Consider the following 27,205-nt stretch of genomic DNA (forward strand, 5'->3'; position numbering starts at 1 on the left):
TCTGCTTGTGTGGGGAGTTTTTCCATTCGCATCCTGAGTTTGACTGATGAAGCAGTTTGCGTTCACTTTCCCCAGCAACTCTGATTCATTAGCGCAAAGTGAACGTATGATGTGATTAATATTGCACCTCTGCTCTTTTTCCTTGAAGGTTCATGTTGTCTTACAAACAATGTTTTAACTTTAAAGCAGCTATAATGTATATTTAAATAATGACAATGTGAAAACAATGTCACAATATGCTGCGTCTCTCTAGCAGCGATAAAGCTGCAGGGAATAATAGGTTAAATCTGCAGCTTTTGGCTTTATGAAAACTTTATAGTGACTTTTAGCTAATTGTTTATCCGTCCAGCTGCAACTTTACTGGTTCACTCTCAGCGCTCTCACAGCATCGTGATCAGAGAGGATGTGGAAATAAGAAACATGTTCAACATGTCAATTTAAAAGGTGATGATATGTCAGTGTAGTGTTCACTACTTGTTTCTGCTGACCCCAAGTGGCCAAACGGTTCTTGTATTGCAAGTAATGTATTTTGCAAAAACTTGAAAAGTTCAAATTTTTAGCCGTTTTGTTTTTGTTCTGATTCTTTCTTTCTTTCCTCCACTAAAAGTGTTTGGGCAGCAAAAACTGCTAGATTGCTCATCGACCTCATGGTGGCGCTATAACAATCAACTTTACGTTTTTGCAATTATCAATAATAATTATTATTAAAATTCTTCTGCAACCTTATCACTTTTCACTAAAACCTACACTTGAAAAACGTTTATACTTCGTAATTCGCTGCATGTATTCGTACAAAATACGGTTTGTACGATCTAGGGTCACTGATTTTAAAAACTTGGTAAAGATTGCTCAAAGTGGGCGTGGCTTATTACAACAACATTTCTTATTCCAAACTTCAAAAAAATCTAAGAAAATCACCCATACGTCCTGGAGAGCTGAAATCTTTTCAGCACATCCACTGATATGTGACTAAAGTTTGCCTCACTGCAACCTATGGTCAACTCAGAAGTCAGTCAATCTATATTTTTCAGAATATGCTCAATCAATTAACATCTATAGCTCCACAAGTCTTTCTTCAAACGCTACCAAAATCAACACAGACATTCTCTAGATGGCCAATATCAATTGTGTCAAAGGGTTTTTAGATCGGTCAAACAGTGAGTCTGCAGTGATCTTCAATATCTTGCTGTAACTTGTACAGTATGCACAGCATTTTCTTTTTTGCTCAGTTTTAGATCAAGTGCAACCAAAATAATTGACAACACACCCAAAATCAGCAGAATGATGTGTGATTTTTTTCTGAATATTCTCACCAACTTCTTGACTGTTTTAAGCTTTTTAAGTTTAAACTGACAAAACTATCCGGCTCTGGCACATGTGACGTCATGACCTCTTGTGAGAAGGTCTGTAGAAACAGCCTCTCACCAGTAGCTCAGTCAGTAAGTCACCTACTCTGGAGATCTGCAGGTCCAGGGATCAAATTCCCAGGTGACCGAGTCAGACTTGCTGACAATGGGAGTTTTCAGATCATAATGAGTCTAAGTTCTCTATTTTATTTGGATCCTGTGACACTTTCTTCTTATATTTTTCTGCTTAAAAGTGTTTGTGCAGCTTAAAACTTTAAATCTTGGAAACAAAATGTCGCAGGTGGGTTGAACATTTCACCCAGTACAATATAAATGACACTGATCTCAAGGTGATGCCCCAATTATCTCAAAGTCCAAATCCTTTCATCACTTTAATCTCTCAAGTCGCCTGCATCTGTTCTTCTCCTCTAAAAATGTCAAATGTTGCGTTTATAAAATATGATGCTGTTTTATAAACTCAGTATCTATGTCTATATCTACAAATCAAACATAAAACTAAAACTTGGACACTGATAAAGACCAGTCATGGTATCCTAAAGAAAAGACTAACAATTTTGTCTGACATTAGTGGACAGACTCTTTATCTCAGGTGACTCTTAAAATAATGTTTTTAGGCATTTACTTCTATCTGTTTTTAATAACTTTACATCTTGCTGACTTTTTGAGGTTGAAAGTTAGACACAGACCCTTTTAGTGCGATTTTAAATCTTATAATATAAATAAAATACAGTAATAATAAAGTAAAAATAAATAACTGCAGTAAAATAAATGTCTGAGATGTCAGCGCAGCGACGTTACATCCTGCAGGCCGTCCACACCACATGTGCTCTATCCAGGACTGACCATCCAAACTACAACCAGGACGCCGTCCAACAATAACACTGCCGTCCTTGCTTTTCCTCACACAGACACATAAACACCACCCAGCGAAAAGTCACTCAGTGATTCAGGATCTGGACTCCAACCAGAGGAAATCTGGACTGTTGTCTGCTGGTGGCACAAATCCAACAAACCACACAGAGATTCAGCGTTTGTCGATTCATACAGCTTAAGATCAGCACTTTATTCCATAAAATCAAACAAAAAATGTTTTCTCTCAACAGTTTGGTGCTGATCTGAAACAGGAATTTCCCTCATCAGAAGGTTTTTAGACTCGACTATCATGTGGTGTCATATTGTGTATAGCGGTGCTGGGCTTTCCCCCTTATGGAGCTCTCGAGAGTTCGCAGTGCCTTTAATCAACTAGGATTTTAAACATTCTTCCAAATTGCTTTTTGCATTGAGGCGGCCTTCACACACCTTTGTTTAGCTCTGGCAGTGTAGTGTTAAGTGAAATGAACCCAAAGACTCATCATTTTCTCGATTTCTCGAAAAGTGTATATGCTACTAACTAACTAAGCATCGTGTGTCTCACAGCCTGATGGTTTTTCTTCCTCTGAGCCATGGAGCTCCATTATTGTCTGAAAACTATTAAAAACCCATCAGTGAGCCTCACTGCTGCACTGGGTGACATGTTCCTTCATCACCATGAACACACGCACTATAGTTTATTTTGACTCTGTCCCACATACACCGTCCTGCTGCCCCAAATACCACATGTGCCGTGTCCAAATGCACCATTTCCTCCTGTTTGAGTAACGTTTGATAAAAAGGTACGACAGCGGTGGAAAGAATATGTACTTAAGGACTGTAAGTTAAATACAAAGAATGGGGGGTTTAGTACTTTATGCCACTTTATACTTCTGCTCAGCTACATTACAGAGGGAAATAGTGTTCTTTTTACTGCAGTACATTACAAATTGAGATTTTACACACAAAACATATGAGCTTATAAAATATGATGGTACAGATCTAACTACCCAGCAGCATGTAAAGTACTTAAAGCTCCACCTCATTAAGCACAACAGTAAGATGCTGCTTACATATTAATGCATCATAATCTCATGATACATTTAACAGTATAAACAGTCACAGGCGCCTTATTTCTGCAGTTTTACTTTTGACACTTGACTAACAACATCATAACCAATAGAAGTGATGGACATAACTACGAAAGAAGCCCATGCTGTAGTAATGGGAATTATCCTTTAAATCCTGACTCTGCAGAGTGGAAACAGCCACTCGCTCTCAGATTCTTCTGCTGCTTCTGGAGGCGTTTTGGCTCCATGCAAACCCTGAAACTTACTCAATGGCTGCTTTCATAACTCTAACACCCCCCACATGGTCTCCCACTGTTATTCCTTTCATCCATCCTGCTTACCACTTCACCATCACTCTGGTTCTCTTTGTTTATTTTATTTCACTACCCTTTGTTTTCTCTCTGCATTTCCACCCATCCTTCCTCTCTCTTTTCATTTGCTGGTCATTTTTTCCCTCTTCTCATTGAGCATCCGACATACCAGAGATTCTCTGGCTCTCTGCGCTGGCAAAAAAAAACAAAACATGCAAAACTGTAAAAAATAAACTAGAACACATACAAGTATAACATAAATGTAAAATAATCAGAAAACGATGTGCGTTTTTATTTAATTCCTGGCTGACTGCTTTCTCTCTCTCTGTCTTTCTGTATGACAGGCTGTGAAAAGGCCGGATGAGAGCAGAGCGGAGAGAGAAGAGTTGAAGAGGCTGGAGAGACGGCCAAGAAGAAGAAAGAAGAAGATGAAGAAGGCAGTTTGGCTTCTAGCACTGGAAGTCACAAGGCGGGGGGGGGAAATTGGGACGGTCTGAGTTAGAAAAGCAGCCAGACTGCATGGAGGAGGATACACAAGGACAGGGTTTCTGTAGGTTCACCCAGTTAAATGTGAGCCTTTTTCAGACCTTTTTAATACCACACAGAACTTAATTTAATGCAGCCACGATGACGATCATGGCGACCTAAGGGTGAAATTATGGTGGAAAACCAGCAAGGACAATTTAACCTAGCATTATTTATTATTATATGAAATGTTTTCATTGCCTCCCAGCTTCCTATCAATATAATTAATCATAATTTACTGAGCGGTAGATAGCTAATGGGCGGATTAACTACGTGGCTTTATCCCCCAAGATAGCGACTTTTAAACTCAAATTCATCCTCAGCACTGCTCCACTGAATGTGGTTTATTTCTGTTTACCATTTTTATAATTGCTTTTATAATAATGTATATTGTCTGTACGTAGCAGAAAGAGTCACAAACTCAATTTCACTCTATAACCTGTTGCATTGTGACAAATAAATCCACCTTGTAAAACAATGACTCGAGTTTTTGCTTTAATCTTCCCTGGCCCATTACAAGATGATGAGCTTCCTAATTCCTGGAGCTGCAGTAGTTTCAGTGTTTTTTTAAAAAGAAATGATATCTCTGGATATAATAATATTGTAATGAGTCTTTTTCTGACTTACAGACTTTTTGCTGTATTGCATCTATTGTATTCCATTTTTTTGTAGTTTAAGTGTAAATCATAAAGCTGTTACTAAGCACAGGTGTCCTTCAGCTTACATTCTGGAGTCATACACTGTATCACAACAAAATTATAGTACAGCAGTGTGGTATTATTAGTACATCTATTCTCCGCTCTAATGAACTAAACTAAATGTTACCTGAAGGTGATATTGTGAGTGTGTGAAGGTGTCTTGTGTCCACCAACGTGGTACAAAGCTGCCAGTTTAACAATACACATCACAGAGAGAGGCAGAGAGAGTGTGGTGGAGGTGATTCATGGTTAATGATTATAAGAGTCATAAATGTCAGTGTTTAAACAACCCGATAAGACGAGTGGGAGAGTGGAGACACCCAGCAGCTGTTTGTGTGCAGCCAGGGAGGGACTGCCATGGATAAGGAATAACAATAATTAAATAAGCGGATAGAGGTGGGCGACACAGGCCTAAAACAATATTGTGATATTTCAGGGTATTTCTGAGATATTCCTTCTTTAAAATGGTGATATCACACAGGTCAAGATAGGATGACTTGCTGAGCTAAAGTCAGCCAAAGGTGACAGTCGCCTGTGACTCTCTATATAAATAATAAGTCGACCTCTGTCGCTCCTCTATCTGCTTGGTTGACTGACTGACTGACGCAGCAGCCTTGATGGGGATGATTGCTGTGGTCCGTTTCCTTGATAACTCAGAGTCAAGACTATCTTGATTTTTGTTCTATACAGACAGACTGACTGGCTCTCTTTAGAAAGTGTTGTTACTTGAATGACACACAACATGACTTAGATGGACTTAGGTAAGTTTTAAACCTTGAACATCTAATCTAATTTTCACACGTGCTTAGAGGGGTGAACAATAACCTTATTTAATGAATATCTGTAGGTCTTAGAAGGATAATCACTCAGATTTGTTTAATGTACTACGCCGTGTTCTCATTCTGTGCTGCTGTTGCCATTGTCTTCATGGCTGTGCCTCAATAAATATTACTGCTCCAGACATCCTGAGTTTCCTGAAACCTTCCTCTCACAATTTTATTTCGAGGGATTTTTGGCTCTCCTTGTAGTCAACGGGGAAATAAGTTTGTCGTCTTCTTGCATTCTTACATATTTCTGTAGTTTGTTGAGCTGGTAGCAACATTACTTTCATCTTCGGCCATGCTTGTTGTTGCGGTCATTACGTTTACAAGTCAAACAATATTGATTATCAACAACATCAATTCATTTGATCATATTAAAAAATGATACAGCTCTATAGTGAATAATATGATGTAGCACCTCCTAATAGCGGAAGATGGTATTTTGCTGTTGAAGCCTTAATTAATGATGTGATTCTTCTACAGATTTCTGTGTAAGTGTCATAACTGTAGATATTCAGCATGTAGAAATGTTCGCCCTATTCTGTACTGTCTGAAAGTGCACAAGCTGAGTTAAAACGGACAAGATTATAGGTTGAAACTCCACAAATTCAGTTTAAAATTTGGAGACTAAAAGACCAAGTCTAAGAAATACTTAATATACGTTTAATTACGTAAAAATAATATAAAACCATTTTTTTTAGACTGATTTGTAATGAGAAGGAGGTTTTGGGAGTTATGTAATGACGAGTAAAACAAATTCCCGCAGCAGGGAATCTTTTGCTAGTTTATTTAACTCAATTTATGTACATGTAAAATAAGCACATGGATTAATCTGCTTTTGAGAAAATGGAACTAGGAGCACATTCAATTTCTCTGTGCATTATTGCGACGGCATTTAATTCAGATTTGTGCCACGTTGCAAGTTTTACAGAAATGTTAGTACGATCTTGTTGTCATGAAGACGAAGAAAATGATTTGGCCTTACTCCAACATATTGCCAGCAAGGGATCCGACAGGGTCTTTTTCTAAAATGTTGAATTGTTCCTTTAAGTGTAGCCTGCTGTTCAGCTGTGATGCTTCAGCTCGTTTCAGCTCAGCTTCTCTTTCAGTTTGTAAAAATATCTCCGTTACGATCCTTCTGCAGACTGATCAACCTGCTTTGGACACTTCCCCCTTCTGCTCCTCTTTCAAAATAAAAGCCCTGACAGTGATGTCACCCACCAGTCTCTCTCCTGACAGGACCTCCAGCAGTTTGATGAGCATGCGTCCGTCCCTCAGGTCCATGTAGAGGTCGGTGATCCGACAGGAAACTCTGGACAGGTGTGAGTTCACCCACTTGGTGAAGGTCTTCTTCTGCACCGCCTCACGCTCATCTGGACAAGAGACACAGACAGAGAGAGAGAGAGAGAGAGATCAGTGTTCAGTGGAGAAGGAATCAAAGCTATTATACATTATATATTCATGACAACTGAGCTAAAACTCCATCCACTGAGGCAGAGCGTGAGAGGAAACTGAAGGCTCTGGGTCAAACTCTTGTTTCTAACAGTTTCTGACAGTTTGCACAGTCAGAGCAGCAGGTTTGAGTCCTGCTTATCTCTGCAGGTGTGTTAGGATGTGTACGTGTCCCCATAGGCTCATTGTTCCTGGAAAGCTGGTGTTTATTTGCGTGTGTGCGCTTGTGTATATGGGAGAGGTTTCCTGCGTCTGACAAAGCAGGCTAAATCTAAATCACTGCTGTAAATATTCATACACGCGCACGCACACACACACACACACGAACTGCAGTCAGACAGCAAACACCTGCTGTCTGAAACACAGCTTAGTTTATTTCCCACAGGCCTGACGGTGATTTTTTACTGCACTCTAACACACATACACACACAGAAGAGACACACTGTTGCAGAGACAGTGTGTATTTACAGTATACCAACCTGACACCAGGAAGGAGAAGAGGGTGTGACCATGGATGCATACTAAGATCTGAAAACCGGACCAGACCTATAGACGTGTACAGTCTATTGCCAGTGTTGTCATTTAGGTTGGAAGGCAGTAATGCAAAAAATGTCCATGACTTGCAAACATTTCCCCTCATTAGACAACTCAAGACAGCTGTATGATTGCAGAGATGGTTGTGTGTGAGTAAAACAAAAACACTGTGCAGATATATCACTACGTCCATTAAATTTGGGTTTAATTAGCGTAAACAACCACCTTTGGCTGACATGAAGCATCACTCTCTGTTTGCTTGCTGTATTATTTAGGGCCAAGTGGGATATAGCCGTCAGAAACTAAGTGCGGTTATTCTCACAAGACATGAACGCAGCATTAACGTAAATCTTACAATGTAATTTGCAAGAATAAATTGTACAAGTGAATGTTTTCAGTGTCTTTTCTTGCTCATCTTTCCAGCAAATGACGCCAAACTATACCCGGTGTCACCGTTCTTAGCCTTCGAGTTGTTGGTTCTGTGTTGTTACTTTAAACCACTAAACAAACAAAAACAGCCAAACATTATTACATTGTGACATCCACGCACAAGACGGACATTTCCTCGGAGTTACAAAAGGGTTTAGTGAGAGCGCATGAACCCAGTGCAGAAAATGAGACACGAATAATCTCTGACTTCTGGAAGGAAACTGGACTGACTGAGACATCCAAACACACACAGGTGATAAGACTCTGACTGTTTTATACTGTACATACAAACATTGATACAAATTCATGACCTTCAGAATCTGTTAGTTTGGAGCAGGACAATAGCTTCTGTGTTCACTGGCATTCAGAAGCTTTATCATTCAGCACAAACACACTGTGAAGGATTTCTGATATCAACCTGGAGCTGCTGGGAATTTGTGGACATGACGTCACTGCGATCTATCCACAGAAAAGAAGCCACATTGAAGTCTGAACGGAGCCGGAAAAGCTTGTTGCAGTTAGCAGTCTGCACTCCTTGACTTTACCTTCCTCCTACATGCTTATACAAATACACACATTTCCGCTTGCTGCAGTGATGGAATATCAACATAATCCTATAAAAATATTAGCTTGGCACAAATATGTATTTTTTCCCCCCTTGAAAATACATTTCAAAAACAGAAATGTCAATCTGTCAACATTGTTTAAAAAGGTGCAATCTTTACACAAAAATGACCATAATGTAGAGGAGCAGGAGCTTGTTTGTTTCTTTTTGATAATCGCCCTCATCAGTAAAAACCACAGCACTGATCGTTTGTTAAAACCATGTTTACATTTTTCTGACAAGTAACCTCTTGCAGATGTGTGAATAATGAGTGTTCTCTCTCTCTCAGAAGCAAAAGAGGAAGTGCAGTGAGTGTTCTGCTCTGTCGTTTAAATAAGCAGAATGTTTCGTTTCCACAGAACCACACATTTTAGATTTGTAGTTTCAGCACAAAGATAAGGAAAGATGTCAGACTCGACCCCAGTTTGTACTCTGCCTCGAATGATCTTGGAACTCTTGGACTGGGATGCTTCTTGGACTCTTAGTTGGTGTTGACTGCAGCGCTGGGTTTATTTGCCTAAATATGAATACACTTTAAAAAAAGGGGAACTTCACTGAGTTTACACGTCAAAGTGTTTCCAGGTGTTGGGGAGGACTAGTGCGTATGTGTCACTTGAGTCAGCCTCGGTCGGGACTGAAGACTACAAGTTTGAAAATGAAATTAATTTGTTGGTGTGGAGTTAGAAAGAAGGGAGCTTACAGATGCCCAAATCACTAAACCACCTCCACTTGCTGCTTTTGACTCTTCTCCAAGCTCCCTCCGGATGTCAGAGCTCTGAAATCTTTGCCTTCAAGCTCAGCGCTCTCTTCACCACCACAGTCCGGTACAGCGCCTGTATTACTGCCGACGGACTGATCTCTTTGTTTACACATGCATGAGTGTGAGTGTTCGTCCAAGGCCTGTCTGAGAAGCTATATGTTGTGATAAGCTTAGTCTCATCTCCATCTTCATGCTTCCTCCTGCATTTTCTCCATGCAGGAGTGCCATTTGGCCTCTGTGTGTGTGCGTGTGTTAGGGCTTCCCCTTCCTGTGCTGAAAAAGAAGCAGATGCTCGTCCCAGCAGGAAAACGTGTTAACACACACACACACACACACACACACACACACGCGCTGCTCGACTACACCCACGGAGCATGGGCTTGTAGACTGTATGTGTACTATATCAGTTCAATATTCAAAGACGCTGCTCTGTCAGAGCCAAATTGTCATGGATTGTGTACAGATTGGAGAAAGGCGTTTATAAATCTCGTCTGTGCGTCGTCTGAGGAAAAAAAAAACAAAAAAAACTAAACATTTTCACATAATCAAAAGGAAGAAAACACGTCAAAGTCATAAAATCATATTATTCAGTGGAGTGTCTCTCCTGATTGGCTGCCAACAGTGCCGTCTGCCAAATTGCAGATCACACGGCAGTAGAGCAAGTTCAAATCAAATTAGCTTTATTGGCATGAATGTATAACAATAATATTGCCAAGGCATCATATAAAGAACAATCAACCCCATACATTTCATTAAACAAGTAATTACAGTGTAAAGTAATTAAAGCGCATGTGTGTTTGTGTGTTAGAGAAATTAAAATATTACAAATTACAATAAATAAATGAAACAGTAACATGTGTGTTATTATAATAATATATTCAACATTAAAATAAATAGACTTTGGGAGTAGTTTATCTGTCTTTGCTAGTATTCAACAAGTGGAAGAAGCAGGGAGGAAACTGTGTTGCCCTCCATTTCCATCACAGCTAGTTTTATAGTTTAAAAAAAGTTTTATTGTTCAGGTCATTTTGAGACAAGACCCGGTTTTTAAAGATTATAGCCTTTCATGCAGGTATGACCCGCTGTTCTGTGCACAATGACGCAGCAAAAAATGTCAAATAATTTGACTGAATATTTGGACAATAAGTGTGTGTTATGTGCGTGTTGTTTCATGACAAAAACAACAAACCGAACGAAGGTTTGAAGTCTCATCATCATCTAAGGGACAACACTAATGTTTATAATTATAAAATAAAAAAAATAATATTAAACTGCAGCTGGGGATCCAAATTGTAGGTGAGCATTGGGCTAAATAAAGTGCTCTGACCTGCCAATGCTAAGACAGACACACACAGCTAAGCAGAACTCAATGTCAGTGGCTTCAATTACCTTTTCTGGCTTTACAGAACCAACTGCTGAATCCACAAGACACAGCAGAAAGAGAGAGAGCGTGTGTGTGTGTTTCATTAGAGCATGAGGAGACGGGGATGTATTGATGGAGTGTCTCTCTGTGGGAAACACACACACACACACACACACACACTTAAAGCAGAGGATGGCCTGAGGCCTGAGGAAACACAAGGGTGTGGCCTTGTTTGTTGCCATTGGGACAAGACAAAAAAAAAAAGAAAGAAAAAAAACCACACAAACAAAAAAAATAAGAGAGCAATCAATGTCTCCGCCCACTTTAAATGAGAACCTCACACACACAAAATAGAGAGAGGAATGTAGAGCCTGAACATCATGTGAGGTTCATCGTGTGAATGCATCACTCTGATAAATAACACTAAGACAGAGAATGATTGTAATGCATCATGGGAAGTCAAGGTTGTGATATGAAAAGAATTCATAACAGACTTCATAGAGTTTCAATAAACACACACACATTCAATTTAATGCACACAAAGACACATGAATATGAAATCCCTCTGACCACCACGGTTCCTGGGGGCAGATAAGGACATTTCAGCTTTTTACTGCTGGCAGCAGATAAACATTATATTTAGTTGGATATTTCAATTCACACACAAACAAAATCCCCTAAAAAGGAAAAATAATCCCCGTCTTCCTCCAGAGCTTTAAAAAGGAGGCGAAACGTGGGATAAAATAAAGGAAAGAAAAGACAAGTCAGAAAATAAAGCAAAAGGAGAGGAGCAGAAATGAAAGGAGAGCAAAAAGGAGAAAGGAACAAGAGGAAGATCGAAGAAAGAAAGAAAGAAGGATAAAGCAAGAAAGGAAAGTAAGAACACGATCCAGCGGCAGTTAGACTTTTCTGTCACTCCAGATAATAAAAGAAAAACATGTACACAACTGAGCCTTCAGGCAGCGCTTCTCCCCAGCTGCGTGCAAACCCAATCAGCTTCTTTCATTTATGGATTAGGCTATGGGCAGGGTCGAAGGTCAGCGTCAGGGTCGGGGGACACGGCCCGACCATCAGCAAACAGGAAGCGGGACTACACAGCCACCGGAGGAAAGTCTGCCTGACAGGTTCAACTCAGGGCAAAAACAAAACCTCTGAGGAACAGCACACTAAAACTGACATATTTTATCAAACACACACACACACACACACACATCAGTCCACAGCTGTGTTCCCCTGGGTGATGACTGAAAAACACACAAACACCACACACACACACACACACACACACACACAGATACAGTCCAGACGGAGAGTGCGTTAATGTGATTTAAGCCAAGAATAAATGTTCAATTTGTTATCATCCAGAGCTGGCGGACACCTACACATCCATCCTCCACGGAAGAGGGAGGGGGGGGGTTGAGAAATGTCTGAGCAAGTTACGCTTTCACTGTTTCCTCCCTCAACCAATAATGACTAATACTGGGTTCTGTGTTAGTGTTAACATGCACAGGCAAGCAAAAACACACACACACACACACACACACACACACACACCCACCTACTGTAAATCCTAGATTGTGAAGATTAGATAAGAGAAGGTGGAAAATAGGCTTAGGCAGTATATTTTATACCATGCTGACATTTCACCGGGGCTTAAACGGTATATGACCATATACACCGTCCAGCCCATGGTTGTCTTTTGACTTTTTCACGTCAAGCACCCCCTACACCGACGCAAAGAAGACCACGAACCCCCATTTGATTTATCAAACCTCAGATAAATTCTGTCACCTATCGTTGGAATTATAATGAAAGTAAATGATTCCCCTCAAAAACACCACTGGTCGAGCCTACGCTGCTGGGTTTAAAGGGGCTATGGCCTGTAGTATAATGAACCAATAGGAAATAGGCGCCTTCTTCTACAGATTATTGCTGGAGGACCTGAAGACACTTCTTGCAGTTGAAACGGACACATCAGTGGGCTGAACGGAGATGAAGGATACACAGCTTCGTCCTATCAAACCCCAACTCTAGTTTGGACACACCTTAAAGAGTAGCATGCAGTAGCCCTACAAACACGGGTAAGGGCTCATCTTCAGGTGCGACACGGCGTGACCCTTTCACCAGAAATGTCCTCTTTCAAACAGAAGAGGAGGAGGAGTGAGGGAGGAAGGGGAGGAGGAGGAGGAGAGCCAAGACTGTAGACCCTGTGTGTGTTAAAACACATCAAACATCTGTTTCCACTAACAGACAGAGAGGGTCACACACACACACACACACACACACACACACACACACACAGCTCTGTTCAGTCTCCCATGTCTGTGGTGTGTTTCCAAATCCAACCCAGTTCTGGGCCATTCACGGTGGATCACATGACATTAACCAAACACACACACACACACACACACAGCGACGGTCATATAACCTTATCAAAATACACACTTCCAGTTTTGCAATTCCAGGATTCCAGCATTCCTGATCTCCCACAGGAGGAGCAGGGAGGCCGCCGGACTCTGTGTGTGTCTGTGTGTCTGCACATTACTTCACGCTTCATGCTGAAGCATTTGCTTCATTGTTAAGTAAATGATTAATCCTCATTATTTCCCCTCCCTCTTTTATACAAGGAGGCCACGATGTGTTTTCACATTGAGAAACTGAGATTCCCTGTAAATGGATCACTTAAAAAACAGAATCTGATCCCCTTCATTCATTATGTTAAGAATCGATGCTTTCACTGTACATATTCTCACATTGGGTTTTTTTGAGTGGTTATAACATGTATTATATTGTTGTTATGGTTTTTTAACTTTATTTTTGCTCGTGGATACAGTTTGTTCTATTTATTTTTTCCTTGATCCTTGAATCTTTGCTGTACACTCCCTTACCAACGTATTACATATCATATATTGTCAGGCTTGTTCTTTTACTAAAACATATAAATGGACTTTGTTCCTTCCAACATGGGGAGTCTGCAACTGTCTAATTTTATTGTATTTGTACACGTTGCTGTCTGTACTCTTAATACTGTTTAATTGGGAAAAATGAAGTGTTCAAAGACAGTGGCACTAAGCTGAATTGTGTATTTGATCAACAAATGTATTATTCTCTGGCTGCAGCTGCTCAAATGTTAGTATTTTCTGCTTTTATTTAATATCATTCATTTGCGTTTAACTACTTTCTTCTATTTCACAGACTAAACAATGGATACAGGAATCAAAAGGTATAATGAACAGATTAAATTGATAATGAAAAGAATTGTTAGTCGCAGATCTATGCAGTGTTATGGGTATGGGGGCCTGAAGCTGTCTCCGTTTTAAGTGAATTCACTTTTGTTTAATTTCCCTACATGATACAGCTCAAGTGCATTGCTGAGGTAAGCCTACATTAAATTAGTAACGCAAAACTTTTAATAGGCCCTACGTCTCACAGGAGAATAGCTCTGCTTAAATAATATAAACAGCATCATACGTTTCCTTTGATGGTTTCCTAAAATAATGTGTATAATGTCTAATCCTATTTTCTATAATATCTGTGGGGAGGGCTGTCAGTGTGGATCTGCTACGGCAGAAAGGTTAAGAGAGGATTTTGACATCCATTTCCTGCACTGAACAAAACAGTTTCAGCCTCCAGCAGAAGTTTAGAGTTGAGACTAACCTGCAATATAATGTGTAAAAAGATGCAACTGCTCCTGCAAGTCAGGAACAAACAAATAAAACCAGAAATAAAACCTGCAAATGACATGTTTCTGCTGCGGAGCGAAGTCAGACCGGCAGCAGGAGACCGGCAGATCCTCACAACCAATCACAGGACACAATACCGAGTCCGCCAGAGTCACGGCCAATCACACTGACCTCTGATACTGTCAGAAATGTGAGAGCAGAGTCTAAATGACTGGATGTGAACGAGACGCTGTGTGTGTGTCTGTCCTCCCATCAGAGGAGAAAGCGAGCCAGAATTAGGAACAGAGGACTATTGAGAGCCGCTGAACACACTGACTGATTATCAGACTGTTTGACTGACTGAAGCTGATGTTCTGTTTACTCAGCCAGCACGGTTTTAGACGTGTCGAGTCCAAGTCGAGTCTCAAGTCTTCAGAAGCAAACTACAAGTTAACTGGTTTTGTTTCACAGCTGTGTTATCAGGATGTCTGTCTATAAACTCTTTGGGGAAAGCTTAACTTGAGGTTATTGTCGTAACAGTAACTCGTGACTAACATGAGGGAAAAGAATCACGCAGTTTGTATTCTTAGTATTGTTATTTCAACCTCTTTCAGCGTATTAATGGTTAATGGTTGACAATAATGCCACTGGTTCACAATGTCAAACTGTAACGCACACACAGTCTCACAGCCGTCAGGTCCGAGTCTCGAGTCCTCTACCACGAACACACGTGGAAGATGAGTTAATGTCAGTGAGCAGAACACGAACAGGATGGATCTTGTTTGTATGTTTGACTCGAAGCTGAAAGTTGGGATGAAAATGTTAACTTTACTTGGCCCTTATTTGATTCAGGTTTCTTACTTAATATAGCTACAGCTCAGAAACTCGAGATAACTGACAGATTTGACGAGCCATCTCGCACATGTTTTCAAAGGATGGGACTTGCTCAGGTTGCAGTTGCATCGCTTGGGATCATTCAAACTTAGCTTTGGACTTTGCATTGGGATCAACTCAAGTTAAACTCCCTCTCTTCCTGATCCAAAGTCCTTTCAGTAAGTTTCACTGAACGAACACATTATATAAAGTCGGTCTATTTACCCAAACCAGCGGTTTCCAAAGTCTGACACTGTGAGGCCCTGACTCCTATTATTATTCTTGGTCTGAGCGTCTTAGGCCCAGATCAGACAGAAAGGGTTTTGTTTGAAGACGCAAGGTGCCTTTTCGCTTTGCGTTTTTTTATGCATCTAGGCAACCACAGAATCAGCCGTCTTGTCAGTCTAACCAAAGATTACAGCGCCGGCGATCTGTAATCTTTGGTTTGTGCTGAGTAATAACTGTGGTATTAGTAGAAACTCGAGTCTTTTGTTGCTCCAAAAAAATCTAATTTAATAAAATAGACAAACAGAGGGCGCTTGCTCTGGCATTGTTTGAGGGTGAGAGGTGAACAAACGTGCAGGAGACAAGGAAACGGAGATCCGTGTGGGCACATGAGACCACAATTTCAGGGCTTCTGAGATGTAAACTGGATGTGTAATGGTTTTTAGTGAGTTGTGCTATGGGATACAACATGAGCCTTGTTTCTTAACCCTACATTTTTTACCTTTTTGCCCAAGTGGCAAAAAAGTGTAAGTCACCCTGAATCTACAAATACGTGCATCACATCTGCGTGTTCAGATTTGACTGGAGTTATGGATCACGGCTCACAGCTCTCTAGTCTACTCTACCACGGCCCCCTGGGGAGTTTCAAAACCTCTGCTCTAAACTAATCCTTGACTCTTTTGTGGTTGTGTGTAAATGAATGTCCTACTACTACGACTCCTAATGTCTGATAAACTGAACAGAGCTAAAACAAGATGCTCACAAAAGGACCTGGTCCAATGTCCTTTTATTGGGAGCTGTACTGACCTTGCGTGACTTAACACAACCTCACTTTAGCACTACAGTTCATGCTATGTCCTTGAAGAAAAGATACAAAAAAGCTGCTTCTCCCAACAAGCAGCTACAGTCACATTACACAGTTATATGTCCTTCAAGGAAACACACACACACACACACACACACACACACAGAGCAGCCAAGCCCATCTAACATCTACATTCCTGCTGCAGGCCATTACGAAACACCACCAAGATAAGATGACACAAATCTAATCGTTACACCTGCTCCAATCTTTTAGATCCAACTCGCTCGTATTCTAATCTGCTTTATTCTGATTTACACGATCAAAAATATACAAAAGCGCAGGATTCAAGAGATCCGAGAAGGTTTAGTTGCTGTTCCCTTCAAACTCTTGACAGTTGAATAAAGACTCCTCGCCGTCCTCCTTCCCCCTTCTTTCCCTTCATGCTGCTTTTTCTAATGTCATCAACAAACAAACAGGCTTTTCAGCGTCTCTGTCAGTGGGAAAACCAGAGCTGATTCACAAAGCTGTCAGTTTCTCTCTGCTGTCAGCCATCAGCAAACAAAAATGGTGTCGATGTAAATCAACTTTTCTTCATTATAGTGACCGTGTTAACTTCACTTGCAATGACTGCTCACTGGAGGATGACTGAAATTCCTCACCGCTAAGAAAATAAACTCTCTACGGGTGTGTGTGTGTGTGTGTTTGTGTCACTGTAATGCTAATGAAACAGCGTCAGAGCGCCTCGCAGACGAGCACCATCATCTAATAACGTTGCTCCAGTATCAGCGAGTTCATCTGAAACATCTTAATCATGAGCTTCATGCCGGGAACTGTCAAACTCGTCATTAACAATTACAACAAGCGAAACCTGTTTCAGTGTCCAGCTGTGAACCTATCCTCTAATCATGTTATCTTCAAATGGAGGCTGCAGCAGGATGTGTCCTTTACCATTATGTTAGTTATGTTAGCTAATTATTTCTTTATTTCATTACCTCGGCGGTGTACTGTAGACGGACTGTTCACCAGCTCGCCAGTGTCAACAAAGTTTATCTGAGGATGAATATGTAGTCGTGCCACTATTTTCAGGCATGCAAACACCCGTGTAGAGACAGTAAAGTAGTCAAAGACGTTGATTTCCCATATTTTACCAGCATCTCCCCAGCTGTTAACAGCTGAGGTGAAACATGTTCTCAGAGACTGGAAACCAGCTGCATTTAATGAATAACCCCCCAAAAATGTGGATTAGCCAGTGCTGATTGCAGACATGGTGCACTGATGACACTGCAGGACCTCAACAGATATCAAGATGATGAATTATAAAATATACAAACAGTCTCCAAACCACCTGCCAAAATTAACTTGCAGAGACTTGAAAATGCTGCTCGGCTGAAGCAAAATGTATAATTAAGATCATTTTGTTCCCCTAATTCAATGCTTTGTAAATACACTGGCAAAATAACCATAAATTTGGATCTGAATCATGTGGCTTTATCGCAGTTTATCAAACCAAACCTCACAGAAACTGATTAAAAACATCTGAACTTCTGTTATAAACTGATGTGATCTCAGTGGTTTGTGGTTTCGAAGGGAACTTCTCCTTTACAAGAAACAAAACACTCTGTTGTTCATCCTGTGCAGCTGATAACCTGAACCCTTGAGGACACACACACACACACACTTCATCATATTTTTATTTTTAGATCTTTACTTTGTGATGTTTTTCTCTCTTTTGGCTCAGATAGGCCACGCCCCCTCCCTGCTGTTGTGAGCACGCTCAGTGGAGCGTTCCCATCAAAGAGCCCTTTCATGCTGCAAAGCGGCATGTGGAACAAGACGTGATAACACACACAAACACACACACACACACACACACACAGGTTGCCCTGTTCTTTCTCAGACTGTCACACACACTCGTATGAAAACACACAGCTCCTTCCTCAAACACTCACTCATGTCACCTTCTTCCCAAACAATGCCACTTATTCTCTGTCCCTCTCTCTCTGTAACTGATACTGCTGACTCCACCTCAGGTGAAAGTTTCTGAATCGTTTCCATATTTTAGGGAATGTCCATTAAAAATGACGAATCCACGAATGCCCCCTTAGAAACACCGACATGAGACGTATAAGACTGATAATTGTTTTTACATGTAGGAATAATTTCACAAGAAGGAAAAAAGAAGTACCACGACATAACTCTTTCTAGAAAATCAGGTCTGAACTGTGATTAATGAATGAAATTCTGAGGCTTTCATATACACTTTCCGTACAAAAGTTCATTCTTGACCTTAGACACAACATCTCAGGATTAAGGATGAATAATCTGCTAACTGATTTTATTACCATTTGGAAATGGATGGAATGTAATGGCTGCCCGGAACAGGAGGGAAACCACAAATCTAAAAAAAACTGTGCAACAAGGATTTGAAAATAGTGAGCAAAAGATGATGTTAAGTCTATATGATATGTCAAAGTCAAAAAAAATATAGTGACATCCACTTTACAGGTCGTGTTGTGTCTTTTTTATGGCTTAAAGAATGGGAGAGGTCAAATGTTGTGTGTTATGTTATTCAATTCAAAATACGTTATCCGTTCCTTATGGGGCAATTTGAAGCAAGTGAGTTTATAAACACAAGCACACATAGATACAAATAAAAAAAATTATATTACAAATATGAAAAAGGTAAAAAAAATTGGAGATATATATATAAGGATTAATGGCAGCTAACATTATCCAAAACAACAAAGGAACCTATTAAGTCAATATACGTCACAGAAAGTCTAAACACGAGGTACCGCTGTAAGTGTATAATATCTATGTGTGCATTGTCTGTGTCTGTATCAAACACGTTTAGCTAAAACACGCTGCAAGTTGTACATTTAAAAAGCTTTCTGTGTGACGAGTGCATCATCATGTTATGTCAGAGGCAGCTGAATGGAGATCACGGACTGCTGCTGTACAGAACTTGACACTGATGGAGGAGGGAGGAGTGATTCTCATCCCGCCTTTGTGTGAGTTTTACCACGACGAGACGGTTGAAGCCTCCTTTTAATTTCACTAAGAGGACGGAGGGAGGGAGGGGAGAAAGGAGGGAGAGCGGGATGATCTGGGCAATGACAGACGCTCTGCAGAAGCTCGTGAAACATTGATGAGGCAGGAGGAGGACGAGAAAGAGGAGAAGAGGAGGAAGGACGAAGGAGTGAACAAACACCTTTTAGACAGACGGGAAGACAAAAAGAAACAAGGGATGACAACGTGGATTCGGCATTTTTTGTGCCTTCCAGACCATGTTAGACACACCCCTCCCTTCTGTTAATCCTCACACACACAGAGCTAAGGGGCTCCCAAACCACTAAGTTGTCCGCTGATTGGCTGGCTCAGGACAACACAGGAAAAGAGGGGGATGATGGGAGCAGAGAGGGATGATGGTTGTTTTAGCATGGCTGTGTGTTACGCGTGTGTCCATGTGATCTGATCAGGAAGGCTAGCGTGTTTCTGTCAATTCATAACGTATCGGTATTTTAAGGTCTTTTCTGTCACAATCCTTAATTCAAATGTAAACCAGAGGCCCCGCCCACCCCAAATTTCAAAACAAAGCACTGGAAGCTCCTGTTGATGGGCAGGTCTTGGAGGGACCAACAGCAGACAAACTGAATCTGAGTTATTTCTGATGCTGTTGAATGTTTGTTTGCATCAGTTGAGGTTTGTAAAAGAAGCTGGAAGTCTTTCTCGTGATCTATGATTCTGCCAAGATCATTGCTGAGTTTCAAGTTGCTCGTTACAGAGAGGCCGTGTGTTCGACAGCTACAGGTCCCGATTAATCTGACAATCGTCATTTAGCATTTCTCATTCTTATTTTTTAGCCAAATACAAGTTCCCCCTGGCAGTTTTACCTCGACATCAAACAGACTCCTGCGCTTTATAAAAAGCTCCCATGAGTCAGTTCACTGGGCAATTTGATGACTTGTTTCCCTCCATAATTGCTTTATTTCTAACAGGGGACGTTCGTTCGATACTCGCCCTAACGAGGAGGAAGTGCTGCTCCTCAGCTCCCTTCGGTCTCCCCCCTCTCACATCTGAAGCTCCTTGCAGAGCAATAATCACGGTCTGCTTCCATATTCATCACCCCGCTGGGAACTGAACCAGTGGACTTTTAAGGATTCAAGGCGTTGCTCTGAACCACCTGAGCCACACATGGGACAATAATTTATATTCTCTCAACGCTCCACAGCTGCCCTCACAAAACCAACTCACAGACCTATCCATGTGTCTGACGCTAATCTGCTCCGAGAAGTACAGAACTTTTTTTTTTTTTGTCTTGAAAATGTTTGACATTCAACCACATTCATTTACCATATATTACATTTATTCATTTAGCTGACGCTTTTATGCAAAGCGACTTACAATTGCTATATACGTCAAAGGTCGCACGCCTCTGGAGCAACTAGGGTGTCTTGCTCAGGGACACATTGGTGGATGTGTCACAGTGGGGGATTGAACCCGGGTCTCTCAAACCAAAGGCGGCATCTTATCCACTGCGTCATCGCCACCTCATCTTTTTTACTATTTCTAGGTATCCAATCTTCATACACCTCGTGTAGAATCCAAAATGGCGGACGTAACGTAGCATTCACGAAAATACATCACCTTCATCTTGCAAAGTTGATGATGAAGTTAATAAATCCAAAATGTGCCAAAATGCTTACCTTTAACTTTAGATAACTCTATTGTGTGTGTGTGTTGTACACCGTCCAGGAGCTGAGCCCTTATAACACAGTTTGCCAAGTTAACATTAGCGAAGACAGACTCACACTTCTTATGCGATTTTCTAATAGTTTTCAAATCAAAACATTGTGTGTTTTTCTAAACACAGTCCATCTATTTACTCGATCTGCTCCAAAAACTCTCATTTTGGCCAAAATGTGGCTGAACACTAGTGTTGCAGTCAAGACCGCCCGAACCGAGACCAAGTAAAGACCGAGACCCAAGACTTTTAGGGGCTGAGACCAAGTCGAGACCAAGACCCAAGACTTTTAGGGGCTGAGACCAAGTAAAGACCGAGACCCAAGACTTTTAGGGGCTGAGACCAAGTCGAGACCAAGACCCAAGACTTTTAGGGGCTGAGACCAAGTAAAGACCGAGACCCAAGACTTTTAGGGGCTGAGACCAAGTCGAGACCAAGACCCAAGATTTTTAGGGGCTGAGACCAAGTAAAGACCGAGACCCAAGACTTTTAGGGGCTGAGACCAAGTCGAGACCGAGACCCAAGACTTTTAGGGGCTGAGACCAAGTCGAAACCAAGTCAAGACCGAGACCGAGGGAGGGCGAGACTGAGTCAACACCAAGGCCAGTTCCCCACATTACCTGAAACGCAATAAAATGTGGAACGAGATCACAGGTACTTCACAAATCGATCTGAAAGATCCACATTCCGGCGCGGGGCGACTACGCATTTTAATTAGGGTTATTGGTTGCATTTGAAACAATATGTTTTATATCCAATCAAATTTAGGATGTTACAAATAAATCAGACAATGCAAAAGCAATTTGTTGATATTCCCAAAGTTTTGGTCTTGAAATAAATCCAGAGTCCTCTATGTTCGAGACCAAGGCCGTGTACAAATGCTGTCAAGTCCGGGACGAGACCAAGACAATCAACAAGTGGTCTTAAGGCCGGTCTCGAACACTACTGAACACACTGCTTCCAGCAACAAACGTCAACAATTCACCATGCAACCTTTGACCTGAAGTGACATTAAGCCATATTTTGGCAGATGTAAGCACAAATGTAAGATTTATTACATACGAGGAGTACAGATGGACAAAGTGCATTATGGCAGTAAAGAAGTTGTAACTTAAAGTTCCTCTTCACTCCCTCGTGAACCCACCCACATTCTCTGCACTAAAACAGATCACTTAATGATCCTTAAAAAGATAACACTAGATAATCCGCCCTTCTCCACACGACACACAAACTCAAAGTCAAAACTGCTTTGATAAGACCTTCGATGACAACACGCAACCCTTCTGTGAATCTCCAACATGGCATTCTTCTGGGAAATAACTTTTTAACTGAAGGGCTCTGGAGGTGCAAATCACCTCCTGTTACACATAAAAACAGATCCAGAAGTTTTCCATGTAGCTCAGCTATCCACACCAGAAGCCTTCATTTTGAGGACATCTGAGGTGTTGATTGACACATGGCTCATATTCTTCACCTGCTGCGACCACCTTCACCTGGCCTCGAGCCACCGAGGCTCCTTTTAGATACGAGAGACTATGCTGAAGGTTTCTGGGCATCAACAAGTCGATGAAGCTGCAATCAGTAAAGCGGCTCCATTAGCCTTCAGCTAAATTCAGCCTGCCGGTAATTTTACAGTGTCTCCACAGGAAAAAACATTTTGTATTTAAAACCTTTTATTTATAACCAATGCCAATGGATGTTCGTCAAGTGTAAAATCGTCGACTCTTTGGGCTTACTAAACTTGCTGTGAAGGTTATTGGCCAAAAGCAGATGAGTTGGAACAATGAATGTAAAGTACACCAACGTCTGAGTTCCACTGCTGGAAATCATTTGCACTTAACTTGAGTTCAAATTTATGAAAAAGACATTGAAAACACTTTTGCCCCCCCTACACAAAGAGAAAAATAAATAAACTCCAACATATTTAGGAAACTGTCAGACAGTTGATAGGTGGATGCTTTTATCAGAGTGCTTTACATTACAAGTTGTGTCAGATGAGGAAATAGTTTGCACACTTAAATGAAAGTTCAGCTCTGCCGTATGATGGGTGCAAGGTACAGTGGATAATGATCTTAGAAAGAAACTATACTTAAGTAAAGCAGTGCGTCTTCATATACACTCTATAAAACCAGCCAGCAGCAACACAGAGACGTATTTGATGCCTCAGATATTTGACTTACACATTGCACATATTTGCAGTCCTTGCCTGCTTTTATAAGTAAGGCTTTTCCATATAATAAAGAGTTACGTTTTCCTTCACAAAATCAAGGGTTTACAGATAGAGGACGTCATTGCTGTACAGATTTGTAAGGTCGACTTGGACAAAGCTGTGATCGAAAGTTGATTTAATTAAAAAAAGTATTGAGATTTTTTTTTTGTCCTATATTGTCGATGCACGCTGCAACACAGATGGATCTAGTGCTTATTAAATAGCAAAGCATGCTTGTGTATCACTTTCTTGAAATGAAAAACTCACTTGTATAACGTGAAAAATGGCTAACTGGACATTTCTCAGCCAACTTTGGTTAAAACGAAGAGGACATGCTGAAGAGTCACCGGACAGATCACATCTATCTGAAAAAATCTGGGTGTGTGAGCTGACTGAGTAACACTCATGTCATCTTTCAACAGCTGCCCATCAGCAAGACTCCAAATACCAGAATGGTTTTCAGTGTCACAGTATGACTGTACGATTGTGAAGCAGGGTGCGGCGCCGATACAGTGAGAGTTCGCTGAGATAAGGTCAGAGCTGCCGACTCTTCCACACTACGTCTCTGATTTCACATTTTAACACCACAATGATTTAACATGAATAAACCTGCCGTGATCACATTCCTGCGTTAAATGAAACTGAACCAAAGCTGCAGTGGCAAGGTCACATGATTACAATGCAGCTATTTAGGTTCTTTACAACTTTTCTAACAGTATGTCCAGGTTTGTTAAGTTGCTGATTGTTAAACTGATTATTGATCATCTTGGGACTAAGTCAAGAGTAGGTTAAAACAAACTTTAAATGAATTCAAGTTTAAAAAGGATGCTTTCCGGCTGCTGTTCGTCAAGGAATTACTTTCTCTACACTTTACTTTATAAAACATATTTAAAAAGCTGCTGCTCCTCTGGCTCGGTGAAGGTTTCCTGGCTCTGACTCTGAACCTCTTGAAGTTGTTTCTAGGAATTCAAGGTCTTTCTACAGTTTCACTCCCTTGAAGTCACTTTGTCGGAAACTAAATGCCGGCAAGTGTAAAATGCTAAGTAAGATACATTTACAAGTGCGTTACGCTGAACTTATCCCTCAACCAAAACCACCAAGAGTCCTCTTTTCACGTGTTCCTTGTCGGGACATATTTACAGTTTTCAGAGGTGAGCTACCATCTTACCTTGAAGCTGTTTAAACCTGCCCTCCAGCTGGTTGTAGTTGAAGGCAGCCTGGCCTGTGAATCCAGGGCCGGGGCTGGTCCCTCTTATGGGGCTAAGGCTTGGGCTTGGACCCCGGCCGGGGCTGGCACGAGATGGGCCTTGGCCACTTGACGATGGGGACAGGGGGCCAGCATAGTCCAAGGTCGGGGAGAGATGGCCGGGGGAAAGAGGGCCCGGGAGACTACTGGTGGCGCTCTGAAGCTCCATGATGAAACTCCAGAGAGGATGGTGAAAGATTTAGACGTGACAAGTCCACAGTGCATTAAAGGAGAGACTGAGCAAAGAAATGTCAGTTGCCAAGTGGATGAAACCGGTTCCAGTTGAATCTAATTGACTTCAGGAGAAGAAACCAGAGTTCAAGTTTCAGCAGGAGAAGAAAGCTTCAAAAGGATACGTTTCCAGATGAATGTAATGAGCTTTTAAAAAGTTAAATTAGTATTTAAAAAGTTAAATTAGTAAAACGGGAGTTTCTAATAATAATCCCAGATTCAGCTGTAGTCCCAACAGAGAGAGGAAGACTCACAGTTCTTCTCTTCCTAAACACTTCCAAGACAGCAGAACTCAGCGATGCAGGGCAAGCGACATAAGAGATGACCCCAGAGTCCCGCTCTCTCTCTCTGTGTTTCACCAGTGTGGAGGCAGATATCGCTGGCTCAGCAGACGCACCGCGGCGACAGCAGCATCATGCTTCTCTTTTCTCTCCATCCATCCATCTGCCAGTGTCTTCAGATTTCACACCTTCCTCTCATTCAGGAGTCCACCCATCCTCCGTTCAAGCAAACACACCCCCCCGCCTGAAGAACCAGCACAATGAAAGGGCGGAACAGAGAACGCTTGCAGAGGGAGAGAGAGAGAGTGAGTGTGCAGGAAGTAAGAGAGAGAGGTGGAGAATGAAAGCGTGGGTTTGTCCTCATGCGTGCAGCAGCAGCCGCGGCTCTCAGACACTGAAAACACCTTTCAGACAGAGGGAGAGTCAAGGGGGGGAGGGGCCGTCAGCGAGGAGCAGCGACTCCTCCCAGCGGCCAATCACAGCCCTCTCTTTTAGCAGTGATGTCATCGACTCATTAGCATAAGGGGTGGGATGGGAGGCGGGCGAGAGAGAGAAAGGCAAAGGGAGAGCTGGAGGCTGTTTCTGTTCACACTGAAGAAGCTGTTTACTGCCGTTAGGATAAATCTTGTTAAAGGTGGAGACAGACATTCAATAAATGCATATTTTGAAGGTTTATGTTACAGTTTATTGCTTGCTTCTACAATAAAATGTAACAAGAAACTATGTAAAGATGAGTGCATGTCAGTTTGTTAAATTCTCCAATATCGAAGTTAAATTTATTGAATTGCTTTGAATTTTTTTGTTTTCCATTATGCGATTTGTTATTTTAAATGAAAACAAATGGAAAATGTAGGGTAGGTCTGACTTGTGACTACTTTAAAGCAAGAAAAAGCAAACGTAGATATAAATTAACATACATTTACAAGAATGAAAAATAAAACAAGGACAAAGTCTATAAAAACTGAAAATTCATCTTTCTTAAGGCCATTTCAACTTGACAGAAAACTACTGCAGAGCTCCAAATCCTGCTTGAAATGAAAATCCAGTGTCGACCTACAATATAAATACAAATAAAGCATCAATATGATCCGCATCATGTTTAATTAAACTGTGGACGCTATAATCAAGATTTCCCCTCAATCAAGATGTATAAACATTAACCTACATGGACATTCTCATCGTCTCTTTGTCAAATAAACTAATATAAATTTGGTTGAGCCAGAAGGTGATTTCGAAACATCCTACAACTGAGATGTTGCTAAAAACTTAACAGTGAGGGGTTCAAGTTATCTACAGGCCTGTCAAACAACAAGTCCAGTCTTCTGCTGGTTTCGTCTACATGCCTGAGTCTCTTCATTTAATCAATTGTCTTGGGAGGAAACAGACTGAAAGACAATTGACAGAGGGGAAGTTTAGAACCACACACACACACACACACGCGCGAGATATCATGTGAAAATATCATTCTGCATGTAATGCAGCTCGACACTGTGGCAATGCTGCTTCTTCATGCCAATAGCTACTAAAGACAACATAAGACTGTGTGCAGACGGGACCATTGGACCAAGAAACAGGAAACAGGGTGCAGTGTGTGCGTGTGTGTGTGTTTTTGGCTCAGGACTCTTTCCGAGTTCATCGCTCACACGCCGATGTCCTAACATCCTGAGAATATCTGAGCACTAATATTAGAGGCTGTTGTGAAGATGTTCTTCCTGTCTGAGCCCTGCCGGCACTTCCTGTTTGATCCCGCTCCATCAAAAACACACACACACACACACACACACACCACACCCACACTACCGCCGCCCACAAACCAGCAGCTTCACATCAACCTGCAGGACACACAGGAAAAATGAGGGCATTCCAGAGAAAAGTGAGAGGAATCAGCTTCACTTCCTGCATTACTGACACAAAAGCAACAGCAAAGAGGTGGAGGTCCAGAGGTCACGACGCAAGACAATACGTGGAACAAATATTCTTGTGGCCCTGAAATAACTAAGACAAATAAAAAGCACATTTACAACAACATATTATTCTGCAAAAATAAATCATAAATTGTGACCAACGCTATGTCCGGTGACGAGGCATTTTTATTTCTTAGTCATGCAAGTAATCTTCTCTCAGAAGCATGAGAATGAGTTTAGAC

At 41.3% G+C, this 27,205-nt stretch overlaps 1 protein-coding gene across 1 annotated transcript in view; it reads right to left on the bottom strand.

Annotated features, from left to right (window-relative positions):
- LOC119911515 (spectrin beta chain, non-erythrocytic 1-like) overlaps positions 1 to 27,205 on the bottom strand; it is a 100,820-nt gene that overhangs the window by 50,626 nt on the left and 22,989 nt on the right. Inside the window, 1 exon segment of the mRNA XM_038730411.1 lies at positions 6,863 to 7,014. Within this exon segment, the coding sequence (XP_038586339.1) occupies positions 6,863 to 7,014 (152 nt within the window).

Source organism: Micropterus salmoides, unplaced genomic scaffold (genome assembly GCF_014851395.1).
Source record: "Micropterus salmoides isolate LMB-PRFRI ecotype aquatic unplaced genomic scaffold, ASM1485139v1 Ms_hic_scaffold_2, whole genome shotgun sequence".
Classification (NCBI taxonomy): Eukaryota; Metazoa; Chordata; class Actinopteri; order Centrarchiformes; family Centrarchidae; genus Micropterus; species Micropterus salmoides.